Raw genomic sequence first — 19,347 nt, forward strand, 5'->3', positions numbered from 1 at the left:
CCCATCAGCACAGTGATACAATGCGCCACAGACCAACAGAGGGCAGTATGGTGTGTGGAGGCTTTCACTTTGCACAATGTAGCCAAACTGCCAGGATGTGTCACTGTTGCTAACCAGCTGTGAAGAGAGAGGTTCATAAACCCACCGAAATAGGGCTCATTGGGGCAACCCTTCAACCGCACTCCCTTCTGTGTACACTCAATCAAGAAGTGGCGCACCAATTCATTAGAAAGATCGCCTCCTGTAAGAAAAAAAGGACAGATAAAAGATACAGAAAGAGTTACAACAGATAATGAATTCCTCATCAGTCTGTCCTCTATCTGACACCCTAGATTTACTCCGACCTAACTAATATCTCCAAGTGTTTATCTCAGTACAACACGTAAATCCCAGCCTTGAAGAGTTACATAAAACATATTAAATGACTATATTGAATCTCTCCAGAGATTAATGGGATTATGATTCAACAGAAGCGCCTCTGAGGGGGCAGGAGGAGTCTATGTGAGGAATTTCTTGACACAAAAGGCTCTGAGAAAGGCCCGCTTCTTAAGGTGGGTTGGGTTTCACACTTATAAGGAACCACAATGCCCTGAGCTGAAAATGTGGAGAAGGACCACGTAATGATGTCACCACAGGTGCCTTTGGAGTGCGTACGGGTAAGGGCAAACAAAAGGACAGGTGTGAGCAGGAGATAAAATTAAAGGATTAGATTATAGTCCAACTTGTTTCTAATACAAAGAGTGTGTGATTTAATGTCTTCTGTTCCTTTTTTGAATGAGAAAAACAAAAAGTGTGAATCTCTAGCATCACTCAATCAGCCTTTGTTTTCATGCTGAAACATGGCCAGAGAATGTTTGGCAAGATTCCCCTAGATACTTTGTTTTCTTTCCAAAAGATCCCTCCCTGTATTTCCTGAATACGCTTAACAAACACACTAGAAAGTAAATAACCAAGCAGCCTGTTTTGACCCCGGTCCCTGGATATTACATCAATGACAGTTATGTGGGGCAGACAGCTTCCCAGGAGAAGGCCCTGGGATCAGAGTTGGCTTATGGACCCGGCACATCCTTTGTTAAGGGGTGAAACATTAGCTGTACATCTTAGACTATCACGCAAAAGGGGTCTTTTTGGCTTCATCGTGATGATGCCCAGGAGAGAAACACGGCGAAGAGCTCTCACACACACAACACACTCTCATATTCCAGCATGAAGGCGAGTACAGTGGGTTGTAACTGTAGATGGCTTTGTGTGTGACTGTGTGATGGACGTTTCCCAGGAAATCTGTACTACCAGACCAATCTCTGATCTCGCCACTATGATAATTGAAAGAATAATTATACTAACTGAGAAATACAATTTGTTTTCGGGATGGGGCCCTTCTGTGTGGAGTTTGTTCTCCCCATGTCTGCATGGCTTTTCTCCGGGTTCTCCGGCTTCCTCCCATGATCCAAAGACATGCGTGTGTAGGTTAATTGATGACTCTGAATTGCCCTTAGGTGTGAATGTGAGTGTGAATTGTTGTCTGTCTTTGTCTGGGTCTATGAACACTGCGATAGACTTGCGTCCTGTCCAGCGTGTACCCCGCCTCACGCCCGATGTCAGCTGAGATCGGCTAACCCCACCTCTATACTGAACGCACAGACGATGAGAGAGATATCGACTAATATCGATTGAAAAAGAACGATTTTAGAATTTGCTCTAAGATATGCAAACAGTAAGGCTTCTGTGACACTTTGAATGTTATATTTTTCTTAAACTGGATCTTATTTTCAAAACAACCAACCAAATTCGTATAAAACGACCACAGTTCATCATCCATGTCTACTGTACCTTTCTTGGTCAGTTGGAGAACTGAGGGTGGGGGAGTAGCCACCTTCATTGCCAGTCCATAAGCCCCTCTGAAGGAATGGCTGTCCCGCACGATAAAGCAACCAGGCTCCTTGTCTTTCAAAACTGAAATGGCTGAGTGAAGAGAAGCACAGTTGTGAGGTGGCTCTATAGTTCTGTGCAAATATTTCTTTCTTCCATTGCTCTGGAACAAAAAGTGGACACTGGAAGCCTACCTTGATCCCTTGATATATCTGGCTTGTACCAGAATTTTGACGTGTCCTGCACAAATTTTACAGTAACCTGCTTGCTAGCAAGTACATCTGGAAAACATAATTATCAGTCAAATAATCAGTATTCATTTGTGTGTGGTTATCAAGCCATGCAACACAGATGACGACATTAGCTTCATAAGGGGACCGTAGCTTACCTGGCAGAGGTGAGGCTGTGCCCAGCGTCTGAACTGAGAGATCAGGCAAAACGTTGGGGAAGGGAATACTCAGGGAGCTCCCACTGTGGGGACTCGAGAACCCACTGAGGGCTGGAGACGCTGTTCCCAGCGAATGCTCCCCATCTGACGCCCTCTTCTTTTCAGGCAGAAGTGGGGGCTGCATCTGGGGCAGGTGTAACTGATTCTGCCCATCCATGGAGGTCAAAAATTCCCTGTCCATGCCGCCATTTCCAAGCAGATTAGATGTTGCGTTTGCACAGTCTGTGCCATAGCCGAGACCAGAGTCATCCTGCTCGTCGAAGCTTTGAGCAGGACTGTGGCTGAGAGCGTAGCGAGCCATGTGGCCTCGCTGGCTGCTTCGGGGAGAGCTGTGGCCATTGGGGGCCGGGTGGATGTGGGGATTGTGCAGCGGAGGAGAAGGGTGGCCATAGTCCAGTGACACGGAGTGCGGCAGTGGTTGCCTGGTAGAAGGGTAGCTGCTCAGAGACGTGTGGCGGCTCAGGACGGGATGCTCAGGCCAGGACTGGTTCGTGGATGATCTTAAGTTAACAGAAAAAATAAAAGGGCATTAATAGACAGGGAGAACACATTTTAACCAAATTTCCAGAAAGGCTGCAAAAGAAATTGCAAATAAATCTGTGTTTCCATCCACCACTGTTATGTGAATATAAAGGAGTTGGGTGCATCCAAGTAAACAGTTGGTGGCACTAATTTTTTCCTCTGGTGCCATTAAACCGTCAAAGAAGATAATGAAAAGTGGCACACAAAAATACAAAAAGCTTGAAATTGTGATGGAAACATTGGATTTATGTTTATTCCATGTATTTATTTTAAGAATGTTATGGTCGCCTCTTCACTCCACACATTTGTTTTCATCTGCCACCATGGCCTTTAAGTCACAAGCTTCATGTACAACATTACTTTCGTTAAGTGTGTCAAATGTTGTTATACAAACTGTTCCACCTCAGCCAAGTGTAAAAACATTTTATATTTCATTTATATCTAATGTGCATATTGAAAATGTGAATCGAAACAGGTGGGTGGACACGACCTTATTGTTTAAATCACTGCAGTTAGAACTGAAGCAGATGACTACTAGATTCTTAATTCATGTAAAGGTTCGGCTGTTACCCTCTAGCAATACAAAATGGGAGGAGGTCAGGATGCTGAACTCTTTCCTCTCTGCTTCAAAGAAGTCTGGACTGTGTTACCCATCCCAAACAGACCAACATCACCAGACATAGGAACTTTATGTACACACACCTACACTCAGCACTAGCCACGTTGCACAGAACACTACAACCCTTGTTGCTTTGTTCTGATATGTACATACCAACACACGTGGTCTGAGAGAAGTGGAATTTCGATCCACCATATATTCCGTACATGTGACAAAACTGACAAAGAGTCTTTGAGGTTCTGGATAGGACCGATCTGTACCTGTCTGTCCACTGAAGGGTCCCAACAATAGAGGCAGAGTGTGTAGCACTTAGCGTCCTGTGGCAGTTGATGGAAGAGTCTGGTAAACTGTCGACTCCAACATGATTGATCATCTCTGAATATCCCCGGGGTTCTGTGTGTGAGCAAGAAAATCGGAAATATAAATTCATGCACATTTATTGATCACATTCACAGTCGGTTGACTGTTGAATGAAAGCAAATACAAAAAAATTGAATCTAAAACATAGCCATACAACAATAACTGACAGAACATCTGCCCCAAAAAAACTTAAATAGTTAAAATAAGCATAAATAAGCTGGCTATAATGAGCAGGATGAGCGGGAGTGGCCTGGATTGTTTCCAGTAACAACAGTATCAATAATGGATCTGAAATGAAATGAAAACTATCCACATGGCCTTGAATCGGGCCATCAATCTACATAAAACCAATCACCAATTACCCCTGCCAAAACCCACAGAGTCAACAGCTAGAAATTAAAAGCCTGCTGATATAATTATCTAAAAGCTTTAATATCACTCAGTCATAGCCTGGAGTCCCTGACAGCTCTGAATCTAAAAGCTCATGTTCCAACTCCAGCTTGAAAGCAAAGTTCTCTCTGGGTTACTTTTATATGAATGAAACATCTTGTCCCTATTTCCCCTCTGTGTACACAAAGACACAGAAAAGTTTTTTGTGTATTGCCTCCTGACCCACAGTAACCATGGAGATGTAGCGAGTCTTGCCTGGGTGTCTGAGGTAGTAAGAGGCACAGCAGGGGCACACATCTGCTCCCAGGCCCTATAACCTTTTAGACATACTGTAAATCACTATGGAAACAAGTCCATAAGATGTCAACACTGATCCAAAAACATGCCAAATAAAACACAAGTTAACTTAATTGAGCTTGAGGTGCAACATTTACAAAAAAACAACAAAGGATTTGGAAATTTACACTAAATTTCATTTGACATTCAGGGTGTTTTCCACCTCACATAAGGACCACAAAAAACATCAGCACAAAAAGAAACAAAAGGGCTCAGTTAAAGTCTTTAGTTTTTTTTCTTCAGGCCGTGACCATGCAGACGTTTTCCAAAAACCAAACATGAAGGGCAGAGACTGGTTAGGAATCTCCCAGCGTTCACATTTTTGAAACGTCTTTGTTTTCAGCCTCTGTCTCAAAACCGCTAAGACTTTCACAAACAACAATACCACCATTATATGGTAAAGCAAGAGGGTACCTGAGAAAGCTCAATTCTAATGAGACAGTGGGTCCAAACATGCAGTCACAGGGCAGACATAAAAGAAGGCTCTTGCAATCACCTCCATCTCACTGCGTGTCTTTTTGTCACTTGCTTTGATTGGTTGAATGGAAAAACACAAGTGAACAGAAGTATAGAGGAAATGTTAAAGTGGATCTAAGCTTCAAGCATTTTCAAGATTCGTATATATTATTCCTCTGGTCTTACAGACACAACATATTTGTAGCATTACAACAATGAACAACAAATCTAAAAAACTAGAGTGCTTAAACTCAAATTTGTGATGTCATCAAGTATAAAGTGTGGAGCTGCTCCATTGACAATGAATTGGGAGATTCTGGGCACATTTTCTGTTTCAGAACTGACAACACTACAATCGAATAAGAAGTTAATTTGGGTATAAACTGAAAACTAACAAAGTCAGTCTCCCATTCATTGTCTATGGAGCAGATCCAGACTTTATACTTGGTAGCCTCACAAGTTTGAGACTTACTTCTCTGGTTTCTGGCTTTGAGAGAGAGAGCAGCTCTTGTAATATATATACAAATATTGATTGAACTCTGCTAGGACATGGAATTGACACACTGGAATTCTCAGGCGGTGTTCCCCTTTAAGAGCATTTGCACAAAGAAAACTCTTAAGGATTTTTTTTTGTTCTTCACCACAACATGGTCAGCTTTTTAACTTCCGATGATAAGGTGCCTCTAATCCATAGGCTTAGAAAAAGGTCAAAGGATCCATCATTTTAGTTCACAATGGAATGATATTTCTGCATTTTAAGTATATACCATCAAATTACATGTAGAATTGTTTTCTATACCACTGCTCTGTTTTTCAGTGTTTATTCTTAAACACTGCTTTTAAGTTCACAGAGAAAGGCCTCTTTCTTCCTTCAGACTGAAGGTTTTCCCTAACAGATTCATGTGATGCATTCAGTTTGCATTTTGAAGAGATTTTAACTTACCATGATCTGTTCTGTAACCTCCGTAAGACTGCATGCTAGGAGATGGCGTTTGCCTGAGGTGATTCAATTCCGACATACTTTTCACTGAAAACAAAAAGGAAACAAGGATGGGGACATTTAATTAAAGCTAACAAAGAGAGCCGGTCACAAGTACATGCAAAATCAAATTCTCAGATTAAAGAAACCTATTTACAATGACACAGGAAACATACAGTACTTACCATAAGGTGTTGGTGGAGAGATGGGGAAGGCGGGGGTGGGGGGAGTCATGTCACTCCCGGCCTCGACCCCGCTGTCCATGTCTGGGCCCTGGGCCCTGTAGTCAGCACTGTCAGTCCTGTACAACATGGGGTGCTGTAACAAACAACACATACATGTAACCAATCACACAAAATAGAATGATTCATGAAGTGGGAAAGAGACACTATGCACACAGTCTTATTTACCTGGGACTGTGGCACACAGGGAGAATATGTCCGCTGACCCCTGTACTCCTCTGTCCCACTCCACCCTGAGTTACAGAAGCCTGGATGATCCGTGACATCACTTCCTTGGCGACTCAGACTCCTTGTGACACCCATGCGTCCCTCACTGGACTGAACAGCTGGATAGACACAGGAGGAGAGCAGCAAGTAGGTCAGATTCAAAAGCATCGCTGACTTTAGGTAAGTAAAGTACATAATACTGAAAGGAAAGATAACAACGCTTTAATCTTTGGTACCTTTTAGGAAAGTATTTAGAAATCTTCCTCTAGTCAAGGTGCTATTGAAATGTTTGCTAGACTAGAGTTGGGCAACATGGTTGAAAGAATGATCACAATGTTAATTATGGCATTTTCTGTTATAATCACTATGCAAAATGTATTCAAAGTCACATGTATGGACATCAAAATCCAGTAAAAATTCTGTCGTCACATGTTAAAGGAGGCAGCATTGTTAACTGACTTTCATGGCCACGCCTATTAAAAAGTTTGGGATCGATGACATTTAAATGTAGTTCATTCATAAAGTGACAGGCCCACACTGCTAACCCTGTGAGGTAACTGTCATGTTTTGAAAGGACAGCTGAGGTATGCCAGTGGTCTCACTGGTGGCCAGAATGTGTGTGTGTGTGTGTGTGGGGGGGGGGGGGTCAATGTTATGACTACTCTGAAGAGTGCTGCCACTCAGCACCAGGGTGTTAATTTGAGCCCTCCCATCGAGCTCCGACCTCTCAGCCCTGAAGAATGCTAATGGTGCAGAAGTGCTAATGCCTGGTATCATTACTCACTTTGTCTGGAGCGGGCATGGATGACACAGATAAGTGTCACGCATGCTTGGCAGTGTATCTCTATTCATGCATCACACTGATACAGATGTTTTTTCTAATTCATTATATACATCAGGATTTTACATCAGAAATACAAGAAACAGTTGTGGAGCCAAATGGTCGAGACAAACTATCTTTCTCTATCTATCTCCAATGACTCACTTTCAGTGTGATCATTTCTGTAACCTAATATACCATCAACAGTTGGGTTGGGCAGTATGAGGATATAGATTTGGCTATTTCCACTCTCATGTGAGGTCCCTAGTTGTATCAGGCATTTACAAATCATTGAGCAGGACTGCTTTTTCATCAGTGAGATTAACTCCTTACAGGGATACTTTGTCGATTTTGAAACCAGCTCTGTGTCATGTCAGTGTGGGCAGTGTGTGCAGGTGAATGGTGTTCGAATTCCCTCTGTGGCAGAGATCCCTATGAAGTGAAATAGCGGAGTACCTCCAATGCTCCGAACTCTGTGGCCAGGGAGGGAAGCCAAACCCTGTTCATCTACACATACTACACACACTGCCATGACACAGAGCTCCAAAGAACTACATATTTCTTTAATGTGTCAGGTATTTCATTCTTTTGATTCACCCATATCACTCACAACTGTTATTATTTTAGCAATGAAGGATTTCTCACTTGAATTTTCTTATAATGTACTTATGTAACCTTCCTCCACCGTCTCAATCTTCTATTTTTCTTCACAGTAAAAACAATAACAACATGGAAGTATTATGATGTGACGAGCCCAGCAGGGAACTCATGACTGGTATAGTATATACTATTGGAGCTTGAATTGCTTGAACAGTTAAAATGAATCATTCATAAAAGCAATATAATACCACCATTATTCCTTTATGATAAATACTGTAACTTCTTGCTCCATCTTCATGTTCTAACACAGCAGCGCAGAATGACTCTGAACCATGAATCCTGTCACCAGTCCAAACAGATAAAAGACTACATAAAATAAAATACTCAATCCATTACTTCCTGCAGGTTATTTGCAAATGATCAAACAGTATGTCCTTCTGCATTTGTTTCTTGGAATGACACTTGAGTGTAGTTGATTTGCACAGTAAGGTATTCCTTTGGATTCAAATGGAAAAAAACATTGCCTCCAGCCTCACTTTTGTTCCTCCTTTGGAAATTCCTCAGGCCTCCCCGTCTTGTACCCCCCTGCAACCACATGTACATGCTGGAGTGGGATTCATACACTGCCAACACGCAGACAGCTTTTTGCCTTTTCTCTGCCTCACTGGTTTTTAGCTAAGGAAAGAAAAAAAGAGTGCCCTTGAGGCTAATGTGAATATTCTCAAGTCAATAGCACCAAACTTGATAGCCTCTAGGGGTGAGCCTAATCTGATAATAAAAAAACAGTTCTACTCTTTGTAGCATGGCAGAGTTTTTGTAAATTTCTATGAAATTTTACAAGTTGTCGGTGAAGCACACATACAGTTACTGAAACACATACAGCAAATTATTTTGCAGTGTTTTAACATCATAGACCAATACTAACTGGTGGATATATACTACAGAGTCACTATTTTGCTGTCTGTCTGCACAACAAACCTAACAACAACAATAATCAAGAGGATACATTTCAAGCTTATGGTAACAAATAACTGACAGGAACTCAAAGAGTCTCAAGAGTCTGGGCGGATGGAAGTGTGATGAACATGACACATCTATTAGAGAGGACTAACATTCATTCAAAGAAATGGTGTGTGTGTTTTTGTTTTGTTTTTTTACAGAAGGCTTAAAACATATTCTTCACACACCGATAAGCAGTGGGAAGGTCTGAGGGAAACAGAGTGTTGTTGAGGATGTAAATATCTGTATTCCCCAGTATGCAATCTCTATAATCAAACACACAGAGACAGCAATGTTCAGAGAGGACGATGACAGCTGCTCTACATGTAGCATACTGATCCTCTAGTCAGATAGCTATACAGACAAGTCTGGACGGCGCTCTTTCCTCAGATTCATACTGAAAACATCTGAAAACCTGGCAACAACCCTGCTATTTCTGCCACTAAAAAAACGCCAGGTGGGAGAGGGAGGGCAGGAGTGCTTTGTTAAGTAAACTCTGTAGTGAAGGGAGAAGAAAAGCTGACGCTGTTGGAGAGGAACTACTCTGTTTAGAAATATTCCTAGCATGTTAATTAAAGTGGTTTTATTACTTATATCTTTGCTATGTTTATAAGACATTTTTTAGCAAAACAACATCTCCGTTTTCATAATGACTGACACACATTTCTATTTATGACCACACTTCCAGACCACACCACATGATCACCTCCACATCCAGACTGTCTGACTGTCTTACCTGTCTGCTGTGTGTTTTTCAGGGTCGCTGTGTTATTATCGTTGAATCTGAGATTGATGCCATTCGAGCATTTCGAGACTGAGCCATTCACGTGCGCCCCGCCGTTCCTCTTAATGGAGCTGCTGTGGCTCGAAACTGGCATGAATGTGGGATCTAGGTCCATGATCAGCTGGTTGAGCTGGTCGATGGAGTTGTCAATGTCCATCGTTAGCGATTTGAATTCCTCGTCGCGTTTGTTGTTGTTGTTGTTGTTGTTTATCGTTGCCGGTTCTTTGTGTGCCGCCGTGTTTCTCAAAGCATCTGTCGACGTATCCCTGGTAGGGCCCTGTGGTTCGGTGGGCAGGTCTGCTTTGGGTGGACTGCTCCCTTGCTTGTTCCCAGGGTATCTTTCTGTATGGTTACCATCGTCGGGCATGTAGATAAACTGTTGTGCAGCAACCATCTGCTGCTGGCGAACCCAAGACTGTGTGGAGTAGCTTCCCTGTCTGTAGACGTGCTGTTTGGGCATGGAAACACTGCTGGGATTAGCGGAGGCCACAGAGTTGTTCCTGGAGCTCAGACAGCCCCTTCTAGTCTCAGCATAGGCTCTCTCATATTCCTCCATGGGAGGGGGAGCGGGTTGGTGGAGGTGGTGCTGGCTTTGGCTTTGCTGTTCCTCTCCTCCGGGACTCCCGAAGCCATCTGACAGCAAGGAGTTCTGGCTGCTCTTGTGGCAGGAGGACGACAGGGTCCCTAAGCTGTCCACACTGTGCAGATCATGACCTGTAATGACCTCATCGTCCAGAATGTCCGTTTCCCTCTCTCGAGGTCTGGGGTCTCCGTTGATGTGCACTTGCGCTGGTACTATGTGCTGGATGCCCACTCTGGGGCCTTGATCACCCATCTCCCCCAGCGAGGGCTCCTCAAGACCAAAGCCACTTAAAAGTCGCTTCAGCTGGACCTTTTCCTGTTGGCTGGGGCCCTGGTTAGGCCTGACGGTGGTGCTGGGGAGGGCGGTAGTGGTGGTGGTGGTGGTGGTAGGTCTGTCGGCCCACAGAGAAGTGCTAGACAGGCCAGAGTCACTGCTGACAGAGAGGGCGTGGTCGCTGTGATCGGGGCTGGAGGTGGCAGAGGTCGTGCGGGCCCCTCTGCCCAGTGTCCCCTCTCCTCCACCGGGGCTCCTCTTGTTAGCCGCTTTGTCCTGGGTTAGGCCTTGAGAGCGTGGTGCTGCAAAATAGAAGAGATGCAGCGCTTCATACGGTCAGTTGGTATGGGCAAACGCACACACAGAGACACACAGACAGCAGACATTCAGGCAGACTGAAATAGCACAAAACTACAGACGCACCTGAACCCCACAATCTCCATCATTCAGAATCTGTTACGGACAAATTTCCACACTTACAATCACACTTAACCTGACAAAGACAACAGTCCAGACAATACAGGGCAAACATCAGACTACAAATAAACTAGGTCATTAATACATTGACAGAGAAAAATATGTGAAGCAGCATGTGAATCAGATCACCTAATTAGATGTGTTAGAGAAAAAGAAAAAAATCACCCCAATTATTCAAATGCCTCTTTTTGATATTATAATCAGAGTTCATTTCAAGCAAAGGTAGTCCGCACATCTTGCCATAACAACTTCCACCAGGCCTCAAGGTGAACTGCCAAGGTGTAAGTGTATGCAGCGTGCCCAGCAGACAATGGTGTTCCTCATTCACAGACTATATAATAGATGTTAAGGCTACTGTATGTCGCTACAAGAGTCTGGCGGCTGTGGATCTTCAGCGTCTGACCCCTGCATTCCTCACCCTGCTGTGATTAAGCCACTTACTCCCCTCTTACCTGACCCTTGACCCCCAGCATATGTCCAAACAACATCCTTAATCCTCAGAAGTGAAATAAAAAAAACACAGAAATCCGTCATTTCGCAAGGCAGTGTCACAGCCATCAAAAAAGAAGTTAAGCCCAGACTTACGCAAAATGATGGCTGGAGAAGAAGTGCGTGTGAGCAGCGTTGCCAAGTGAGTAAAACTTGCTGTTTCTCTGTCAGTCTCTCCTCAACAATAGAGAGCTGGAACATGACTCCTACGCTTCTCCCTCAATCTGCCGCTTTAAGTACATGCCTTTCAGTCAAACCATGACTGGAGGATCTGAATACCAGACACGCATGATAAAAGCTCCCCCTCCTCCTCCTCTCCAAAAGCGCCTGTATGTAAGAGCCCCCCCTTGGCTCACATAAACACACTAGTTGAACCTGCATCCGGCCTTGAGCAGGCCTTCAGCCCCCATGCAGGACAGTTCCGCCGGGAGTTTTCCAAAAAAAAGAAAAACCATCCCTCTCGTAACATTCCTTTTGGCAAGGTGCAAGCAGGTTTTAAGACAGATGTCTCCCCTTTCCCTCGATTCTGGCCATCTCTCATTCTCTCTCTCTTTCTCTCTGTCACCCCTGTCATCATCCTGCCTCCCTTTTCTTTTCCCTCCCCCTCATGGCCACCCATCTGTCTCAAGAAGAAAATTATCTTACCTTTGCAGCTGCCACTACTAGGAGGAGAGGAGACAACACAGGCACACAACAGCGGGAATTGGCTTTTGACCAGCAGGTAATGGTCAGGGTCAAATCAAGAGAGTACCAATAAGTTGGCCATTGCTTTCTTTCTGTGCTGAGAAGGTGAGAGTTTGCACTCCACACAAGGGGGGGACCTTGAGATCTCCAAATAAGGGCAGAGGAATGTAAACAAGTGAGGCGGGACTTGGGAGTGGAGGCGGGCTGGAGGAAAATAGTAACCCGACCTCTTGCCCTGCATCAGGGGACTACCCCACTGGGGAGAGAGGGGGAAAAGAGGGAAAGAAAGAAAAAAAGAAAGAAAGAAAGAAAGAAAGAAAGAAAGAAAGAAAGAAAGAAAGAAAGAAAAAGGGCGGCCCAGAGAGGATCAGAGAAAGAAAACAACATTCCTTTAGCTCCAGACTTTTTAACTCTGTTATAAGACACTTTTCAATTAAACCAATCCTTGCCTTCTACTTGGGGCTCTAAAAAGCAGAAGCCAAGTTGTTTTCTCTCACTCTTGTGTGTCGTGAAATTGCATGCCTGTCCTCCTTGTGAACAATATCTGCAAGAAACAGATGCGCCCTAAGCTCAATTATGGGGTTCAACCACTGTTTTAACTACTGTAGCTATCAGGATTAACACTGGCATTAACAAATCCATGAATGGTTACCCAAGCATGTTCTTTGCTTAAGAAAATCAGTCAAACCATTTATATCTAGCATTCATCACGTTGGTTGTTGTGGTATGGTCAGTCCCTGAATAATCTGGCAATTACAGTGCGGAGAGCGGGCGAAAACCAGAACTGTTCCTCAAGCTGCTCTCATATCGCAGGAGGAGGTCTGGTTGTGTATGGATATGCAATTACCCAACCCTTCCCATTCCTTCACAGTTACTACCATTCCGCACCTCCTGAATGCCAAAACCCTGAGTCGAAAGTATAATGATGATCATCACTCATTTTCTTCCACCCAAGCTTCTACATGTGCCTCCGATGTGTAGAAGACAGCCCTTTGGGAAACGTACTTCCAAAAGCCTTGCGTACGAATTGTACAAGACACTGTACATATAGAAATCATAGGGAGAGGAAACTCCATTATGGAAGAGTAAAATTGTATTTAACATTTTGTCACATACCCCTAGTGGTATCTTGCCATCTAGACAGTTTTGAGATATCTATTAGTATTCTGCTTTTCAACAATACCATCAATTTAAGTAAACATTGTAAAACTACACTTTAAAAAACAAACAAGAGCAACATTTCCTTTTATAAGTGTTTCAGTTATACTTTTTTGCAATTCTTTTATTGATATTGATATAAGTGTGTGGTAGGACATTGACAACACAATACTTTGAAAGGAACATATCAGCACATATACTGTAGTCCGTTTTTCCCAAGATGTTATATATTGTTATATTATAGGTTACGGTTCTTTGCTTAGTACAGTTTATTTCATTGACAATTGCAGTCCAGTCATTGGTGAGAAGGTTTGCCTGCAGCCATTTCCGTGTAATGTGTAAGTAATGTTTTGCATTAACTGATCCGGGATTTTGACAAAAGAACAATCAACTTCAATTCTTAGTATTTTTAATATTACAAATGAGAAATCATCAGATATTTTCTAACCACACCGACACACCTTTTTAGAAATTTCAAATTTGGGGTCCCAAAATATTTGATTAGATGAGATAGATACTAGATGATCTTCCAACAGAGGTCTCGCTCATAGAACAAGTATTGCTCAAAGTCTGGTATTCCAATACATTTGTCATCAGTTTATCTCCAGGTCAAATTAACTGCTATTTCTGTTTTATATGGACTGTAGTTTTGGTAGATATTTTATTGAGATTTTAGATGTTTGTTGCCATGAACAGTTTTTATTGGAACTACATTCTACCAGAGAAATAGTCTGGAAAGGGATGTTGGTGTTTCTTTTTAAAATGTAATTTAACATTGTTGTGCACCCAACAAAAGAAATTCCCTCCACCAACATTGTATCGAGGTTGAAGCAGGAATCTGTGTAACAGATAGTACGAACTATCCACATGGCTGTATTGTTAGGAGTTTATATAAATTTGAGCAATTACCATTCAGAAGTTCTCACTTGACTATTCCGTATCAGATATTAAATTCTGCAGTAGCAGCCGTTAGCCAAGCTATACAGAGACAACAGTCAACTTTGACAGTAAACTTAAGTAAACAAGCTTTCGGGAAAAAGAATCTTTTAAAATTCAACTCCTCATTCACACGTGGGGATAAGTACACACTCTCACCGTTGATTGACAAAAAGCCATTGAAGTAAATGAGGTTTTCTTTTCACAGCCTTAGCACTACAGTGTCAAGCGTTTTTTTTGACTTCCTCCTCCTGACCAATCTCTGAGTGATAGCCTCCAAGAGTCAAATTGGGCCTGCCAGGGGACTGGTGGTAAGTAGATGCAGAATTCCAACAAAGCTCCTATTCTCCCGTCTCAGATATAGAGTTTACATGAGAAAACAAGGCTGTAAATATCCCACATGAATGCTTTGGAATTAAAGCAAAGAGAAAAAATTGCTCCTAGTTTAGTGTCTTTGCTTTGCTTTGATGAATTCTTAAATTTAAGTGTTGTGCTCTTTCATTACATTCCCAGAGGTGTGCATAAAATTATATATGGACGTGTTGGGGTATTTTTTAATGAAAATTAAAAAAAAAAGGCAGCTCATTTTCATCAAGCTGAATTTAGCTTATAAAAAAACTGAATGAATACTGGGAAAGGGTGGATCTGTGTTTTAATGCTACCACCACTTCGCTCTATTCTGGGAGGTTGTTGTGAATTCTGCGGTTGAGTGGAGAGCAACAACCACAGCTAGGACAGGACGTCCCGCCAGCGTGGCTCTGAGTGTGAGTCTATGTGTGTCTGTGCAGGCGCTAGTGAGAGTGTGTGTATATATATGTGTGTGGGATGGTTAAAGCATGCCTATTCATTTGATGAAACAACAAAATAGAAATCTCTTGAGAACTAATTGCTCTTCCTCTGAACCCAGCATTCCCTACATAAAACAACACTCCTCCCTATCCTTCACACAGAAACAGCACTACTTGTCATGCCCATCATAGTGCAGCCTAAAGGCACAGTTCAGCTTTCTTTTCACCTCCTCACCAGAATAAAAATATTGTTTCCACAGGGCCTGTATGGGTTTCATGTCACACTCATGAGTAAAAACTCAGTCAGCAACGCATGCAACATTAACCAAGTTAGTGACGACTGTTTCTGAATGTTAATGCAATCACTCTGCAGTCCCTCAGTAACACAGAGACACGGGAGATGCCACACTGTGTTAATTCCCTCAGGGAGAAAGAGAGCTTGTGTGTGCATTTGAGAAGCAGAGAGAACACAGCGAATACCAGAAAAGTAACAGCGAGAGGAAAGGGGGAAAACCCCATTTAATGTTGAAATAACACCTTGTGCATACTTCTTCTATTCATAAAACAGCAGCTGAAGTTTTTAAAATTGATTCATAGGGCATCCCCGGGTATTGTTATAAAGTCTTGAGAGTCATGTAGTGACTAATGCAGTCTGGTAACTGTACCTTCACCATCACAGATGTTCTGGTAGGAGTCCCAGCGGATAAGAGGATCTGCTGTGTTGTAGTCCACAATAACATCCGCCCCATTTTGCCACCTGCCGGCACCTGGACCCAAAAATAACACTATTGTTGATACTGTATCAAGGTGTTTTTTTCCTTTACAACACAGGGAGTAGCATAGGATACTATTCATCATTATGTTATTGTAACGTCTGTTATGACTCGAGGGAGGACGAAGAAGGATCTGTCTTAGCAGGATATCTGTGTGTGAATATTTAGGGATGGGCAATTATATCAAAATACATCAACTTACAATTCATCTTACTATTTAAATACAAACAAAAAAAATAAATGGTTAGATGTTTCCCTCATATTTTTACTAGATTTTATAGCTATAAAAGCCTTTGAGGGGTAGTTTAACACACATTTGCTTTCTTGCCCAAAGCGAGATGAGATGTTCCAGACAGTTCACATGTCAGTATGCTCAATATGAAACCACAGCCAGCAGGCAGTTAGCTTAGCTTAGCACAAACATAGGGAAACAGTTAGCCTGGCTCGGTCCAAAGGTTTTTTAAAAAAAAAATTCACACATTTTGGTTTAATCAAACGAGATATAATATGTTATTCATTGGTGATCTTGAGAGGTGATGGAAAACAAAGTTGTTGTTTTTTTAAATCTTTGGACGGAAACAGGCAGGCCCCCTACCTACAGTCTCTATTCGAAGCTAAGCCGTCCCCGGATGTTGCTTAATATTTATCATACAGACATGAGAGCAATATCAAGCTTTTAATCTAACTCTATCATTGAATAATAACAACAAATAAAGTCCAACCGAGTTGGAAGAACTGTAATCAAATATACAACACAGACAGAACATCGGACACATATACACAGACCCACACAAGATTCACTCCTATGGGGCACTGGGGGAGCACATGCTGTGCTTCTTTACCTCTCTGTCAGCACACACTTCACACTACATTTCCCCTCTGCAGCATTCCACATCCCTTCTCACCAGGAGGCAGAGGGGGAGGAACATAGCACAGGACAACACAAAGGGGAAAATGGAGAAAGCCCTGTCTGCTTTTCGAACTACCTCTCCTTGTAGCAACTTTTGAGTTAGGAATCTACCTGGGATCTTCTCAGGTCCCTCGGAGAACACCAGCTCCACTTTACCGTAATCTGCAAATCTGGGATCTGGAATTTAAGCACACAGGAATGCCATTAGTGTGCCCATTCAGAAGAGGAAGGATGAATGGTGTTGGTGGTGAAAATAGGATTCTCTCAGTACAAGTAACATGTTTAGGAAAACAAGATTGTTGGTCTCAAGTGCCAAGTCTAAATTGAGTCCAGACAGATGCGCGAGGAGCAAAGCAGTCGCTGTAAAACTAGCGGCGGCACGTTTAGACCTGCTCTCAGGGCTTTTCAGTACTACCTTTGTTGGCAGTCTCCATGTCCTCTTTTTCAAACATCAGGTTGTAGCCCTGCACTGCTCCCGTGTGGAACTGCAGCCGGAAAATAACTTCCCGATTTGAAGTTACGTCACTGTTGTGATAGCACTTAATCTGCAAAAGAAAATACAAAAATAGCGTAATTTACCACAATCAATACAGATGTCAGCAAATCTGAGAAGGCATCTTGATTTGCTTTGTTTTTTCCTACCATAATGTCTCCTTTTAGAAGCTGTGCAGGCTCCAGGGTGATGCATACACGGCCTCTGTGGCCTGGACCAATGTGACTGAAACAAAAACAACAAAAGTGAGTAAAAGTTTAGCCAGAGTTTTGAAATCAATCACAGATATTTACAGAAAGTGGTAACTCAGAATTAAAGTCGGCATTAAAGTAAGTTAAACATAAGATTGCTTTGATCCAATCCAATATTCTTTGAAGTAAACAAATTACTGTACCACATGTGTTAGCTACTTACTAGATTCCAGATGAATACACTGCTTGCATTCCCTGGTAAACCCTGATGTACGGACGACATACTGAAAGGAAAAGAAATTCTCAAATAAATAATAGTTAGCTGATAATGCAACCAACTATTAAGATATAACTACAACAAACCTTAAGTAGCCTGTTAGGCGAGATATTCACAAGTAGCTTCTCAGATTGTTTTTCTCACAGCAAATGTGATAAGCTGTTGTTGTGAGAAAGTAATTTCAACTACACGATGTGACGGAGACTTGTGTTGTTTCAGTGAAATGAGTAAAAACAGCAATTTACATGCAAACATGGGTGTGAATTGCCATGGGTTTACTGGGAACCCATAAAGAAGTTCTTCACTTCAGTTCTGTTTATGTATGTGCCTCTATCTGTCTGAGCATGCATGTGTGTTGGAAAAAGAGAAAGATAAGTCTCCATCTTGTTAACTGCTCCAGCTGTGATGTGGTTGCGTCAAGGGTTCTTTTATGCTATCATGGCGACAGGGACTGTATTTTCATTGGGAGTTTGCAGCTGTGTATAGTGGTAAACAATATGAGTTGAACCTCCAGTGGCGTCGAAGTTTGGGATGCCGTGAAGGATAACACAGTGCAGGAACAAGGGTGAGGCATTGATCTTCATGGATCCACTTAGAAGACTGTTGAGGATCCAAACATACCTGAGATGAAAGCACAGAGGTGGATGTGAATAATACACAGGGTGACTAGTTAGTATTCCCATGACCAAAATCAGTCTAAACATCCTAGGAAAATGTTTTTTTTTTTGTTATTTTGTTGCTGTTTTGTTTTTTGCTTTTTTGTCTTGTTTACTTACAAACAAATCAGATATTTATTAAGGACAACTTTAAATTTAAGCAAAGCTCTTGTGGGGTACACCAAATTACCTAATTGCTCACAATTAATGCAACAAAGTGGCGAGATACTGTATACAGAATATTAATCTCTATTATGTGTCAAGCTCCACAGACACTGGATCCTGCCCTTCCCATAATGCAATTTGATGAATTTTTTTTTTCATTGGACAATCCCTGCCTGGACAAAATGTTGAAAGGCTTTCAAACTGAAGGTAGTTTGTAGCTCCTTTCATAAAAATAATTTGAAATCTTCAAGCCCTGTCACTGAGATAACCCAGATGACATCACTATGAAACCATCAGGGTTATTTTCTCAGAACGAACAAGTCCTGCCTAAGAGCCTTCAGTGTCAGCGATGTTGATTCACAATGATACACAGGGTTAGGATTACACCAAGTGACCATGACGTCCCATTCTCATGACAATAATCCACAATAATGAGCTTTTCAGCGAAAAAAATCGACAAATAGCACCAGGACATGTAAAGTTTTGTATTGTATCAGGTGGGTGTGGGACATGAATGTGTTTGGATGTGGGTCAACAAAGCACCAGTTACACAACAAACACACAGATGCACTTGGCTATATAAAAGGGCGTGTTCTAGTATGGGGTTTTACCGTTTCTGTGAAGGTGTCATCAGAGCTGAGACCTTATCATCGTAGTATTTCCTCATCGCAAAGCGGTCCAACGCCTGATCAGCACTTTGAGGGAGACAGTGAGATTAAACACTTTAGGTAATTATGACTCAAGAGAGAGATTACACTCTGCTGCTCCATAATTGAATGGTGTTAACTCTACCTTAAATTAGGACACACACACACACACACACACACACACACACACACACACACACACACACACACACACAC

At 42.3% G+C, this 19,347-nt stretch overlaps 1 protein-coding gene across 3 annotated transcripts in view; it reads right to left on the bottom strand.

Moving 5' to 3' along the window:
• LOC310957736 (tensin-3-like) overlaps nt 1-19,347 on the bottom strand; it is a 33,917-nt gene that overhangs the window by 3,150 nt on the left and 11,420 nt on the right. The window contains exons 6-21 of one of the 3 annotated variants that reach the window (XM_083928436.1): nt 19,096-19,179; nt 18,172-18,284; nt 17,610-17,670; nt 17,345-17,420; nt 17,118-17,247; nt 16,814-16,879; nt 15,691-15,786; nt 9,584-10,789; nt 6,390-6,547; nt 6,165-6,297; nt 5,944-6,027; nt 3,719-3,851; nt 2,258-2,817; nt 2,064-2,150; nt 1,831-1,962; nt 146-241 (exon numbers count right to left, since the gene is read on the bottom strand). In XM_083928436.1, the coding sequence (XP_083784562.1) occupies nt 146-241; nt 1,831-1,962; nt 2,064-2,150; nt 2,258-2,817; nt 3,719-3,851; nt 5,944-6,027; nt 6,165-6,297; nt 6,390-6,547; nt 9,584-10,789; nt 15,691-15,786; nt 16,814-16,879; nt 17,118-17,247; nt 17,345-17,420; nt 17,610-17,670; nt 18,172-18,284; nt 19,096-19,179 (3,215 nt within the window). Of the gene's footprint in view, nt 1-145; nt 242-1,830; nt 1,963-2,063; nt 2,151-2,257; nt 2,818-3,718; nt 3,852-5,943; nt 6,028-6,164; nt 6,298-6,389; nt 6,548-9,583; nt 10,790-15,684; nt 15,787-16,813; nt 16,880-17,117; nt 17,248-17,344; nt 17,421-17,609; nt 17,671-18,171; nt 18,285-19,095; nt 19,180-19,347 lie in introns of all 3 variants that reach the window. The other 2 variants (XM_083928435.1, XM_083928437.1) reach the window with 2 other exon arrangements.

This window comes from Echiichthys vipera (genome assembly GCF_963691815.1).
Source record: "Echiichthys vipera genome assembly, chromosome: 15".
Lineage (NCBI taxonomy): Eukaryota > Metazoa > Chordata > Actinopteri > Perciformes > Trachinidae > Echiichthys > Echiichthys vipera.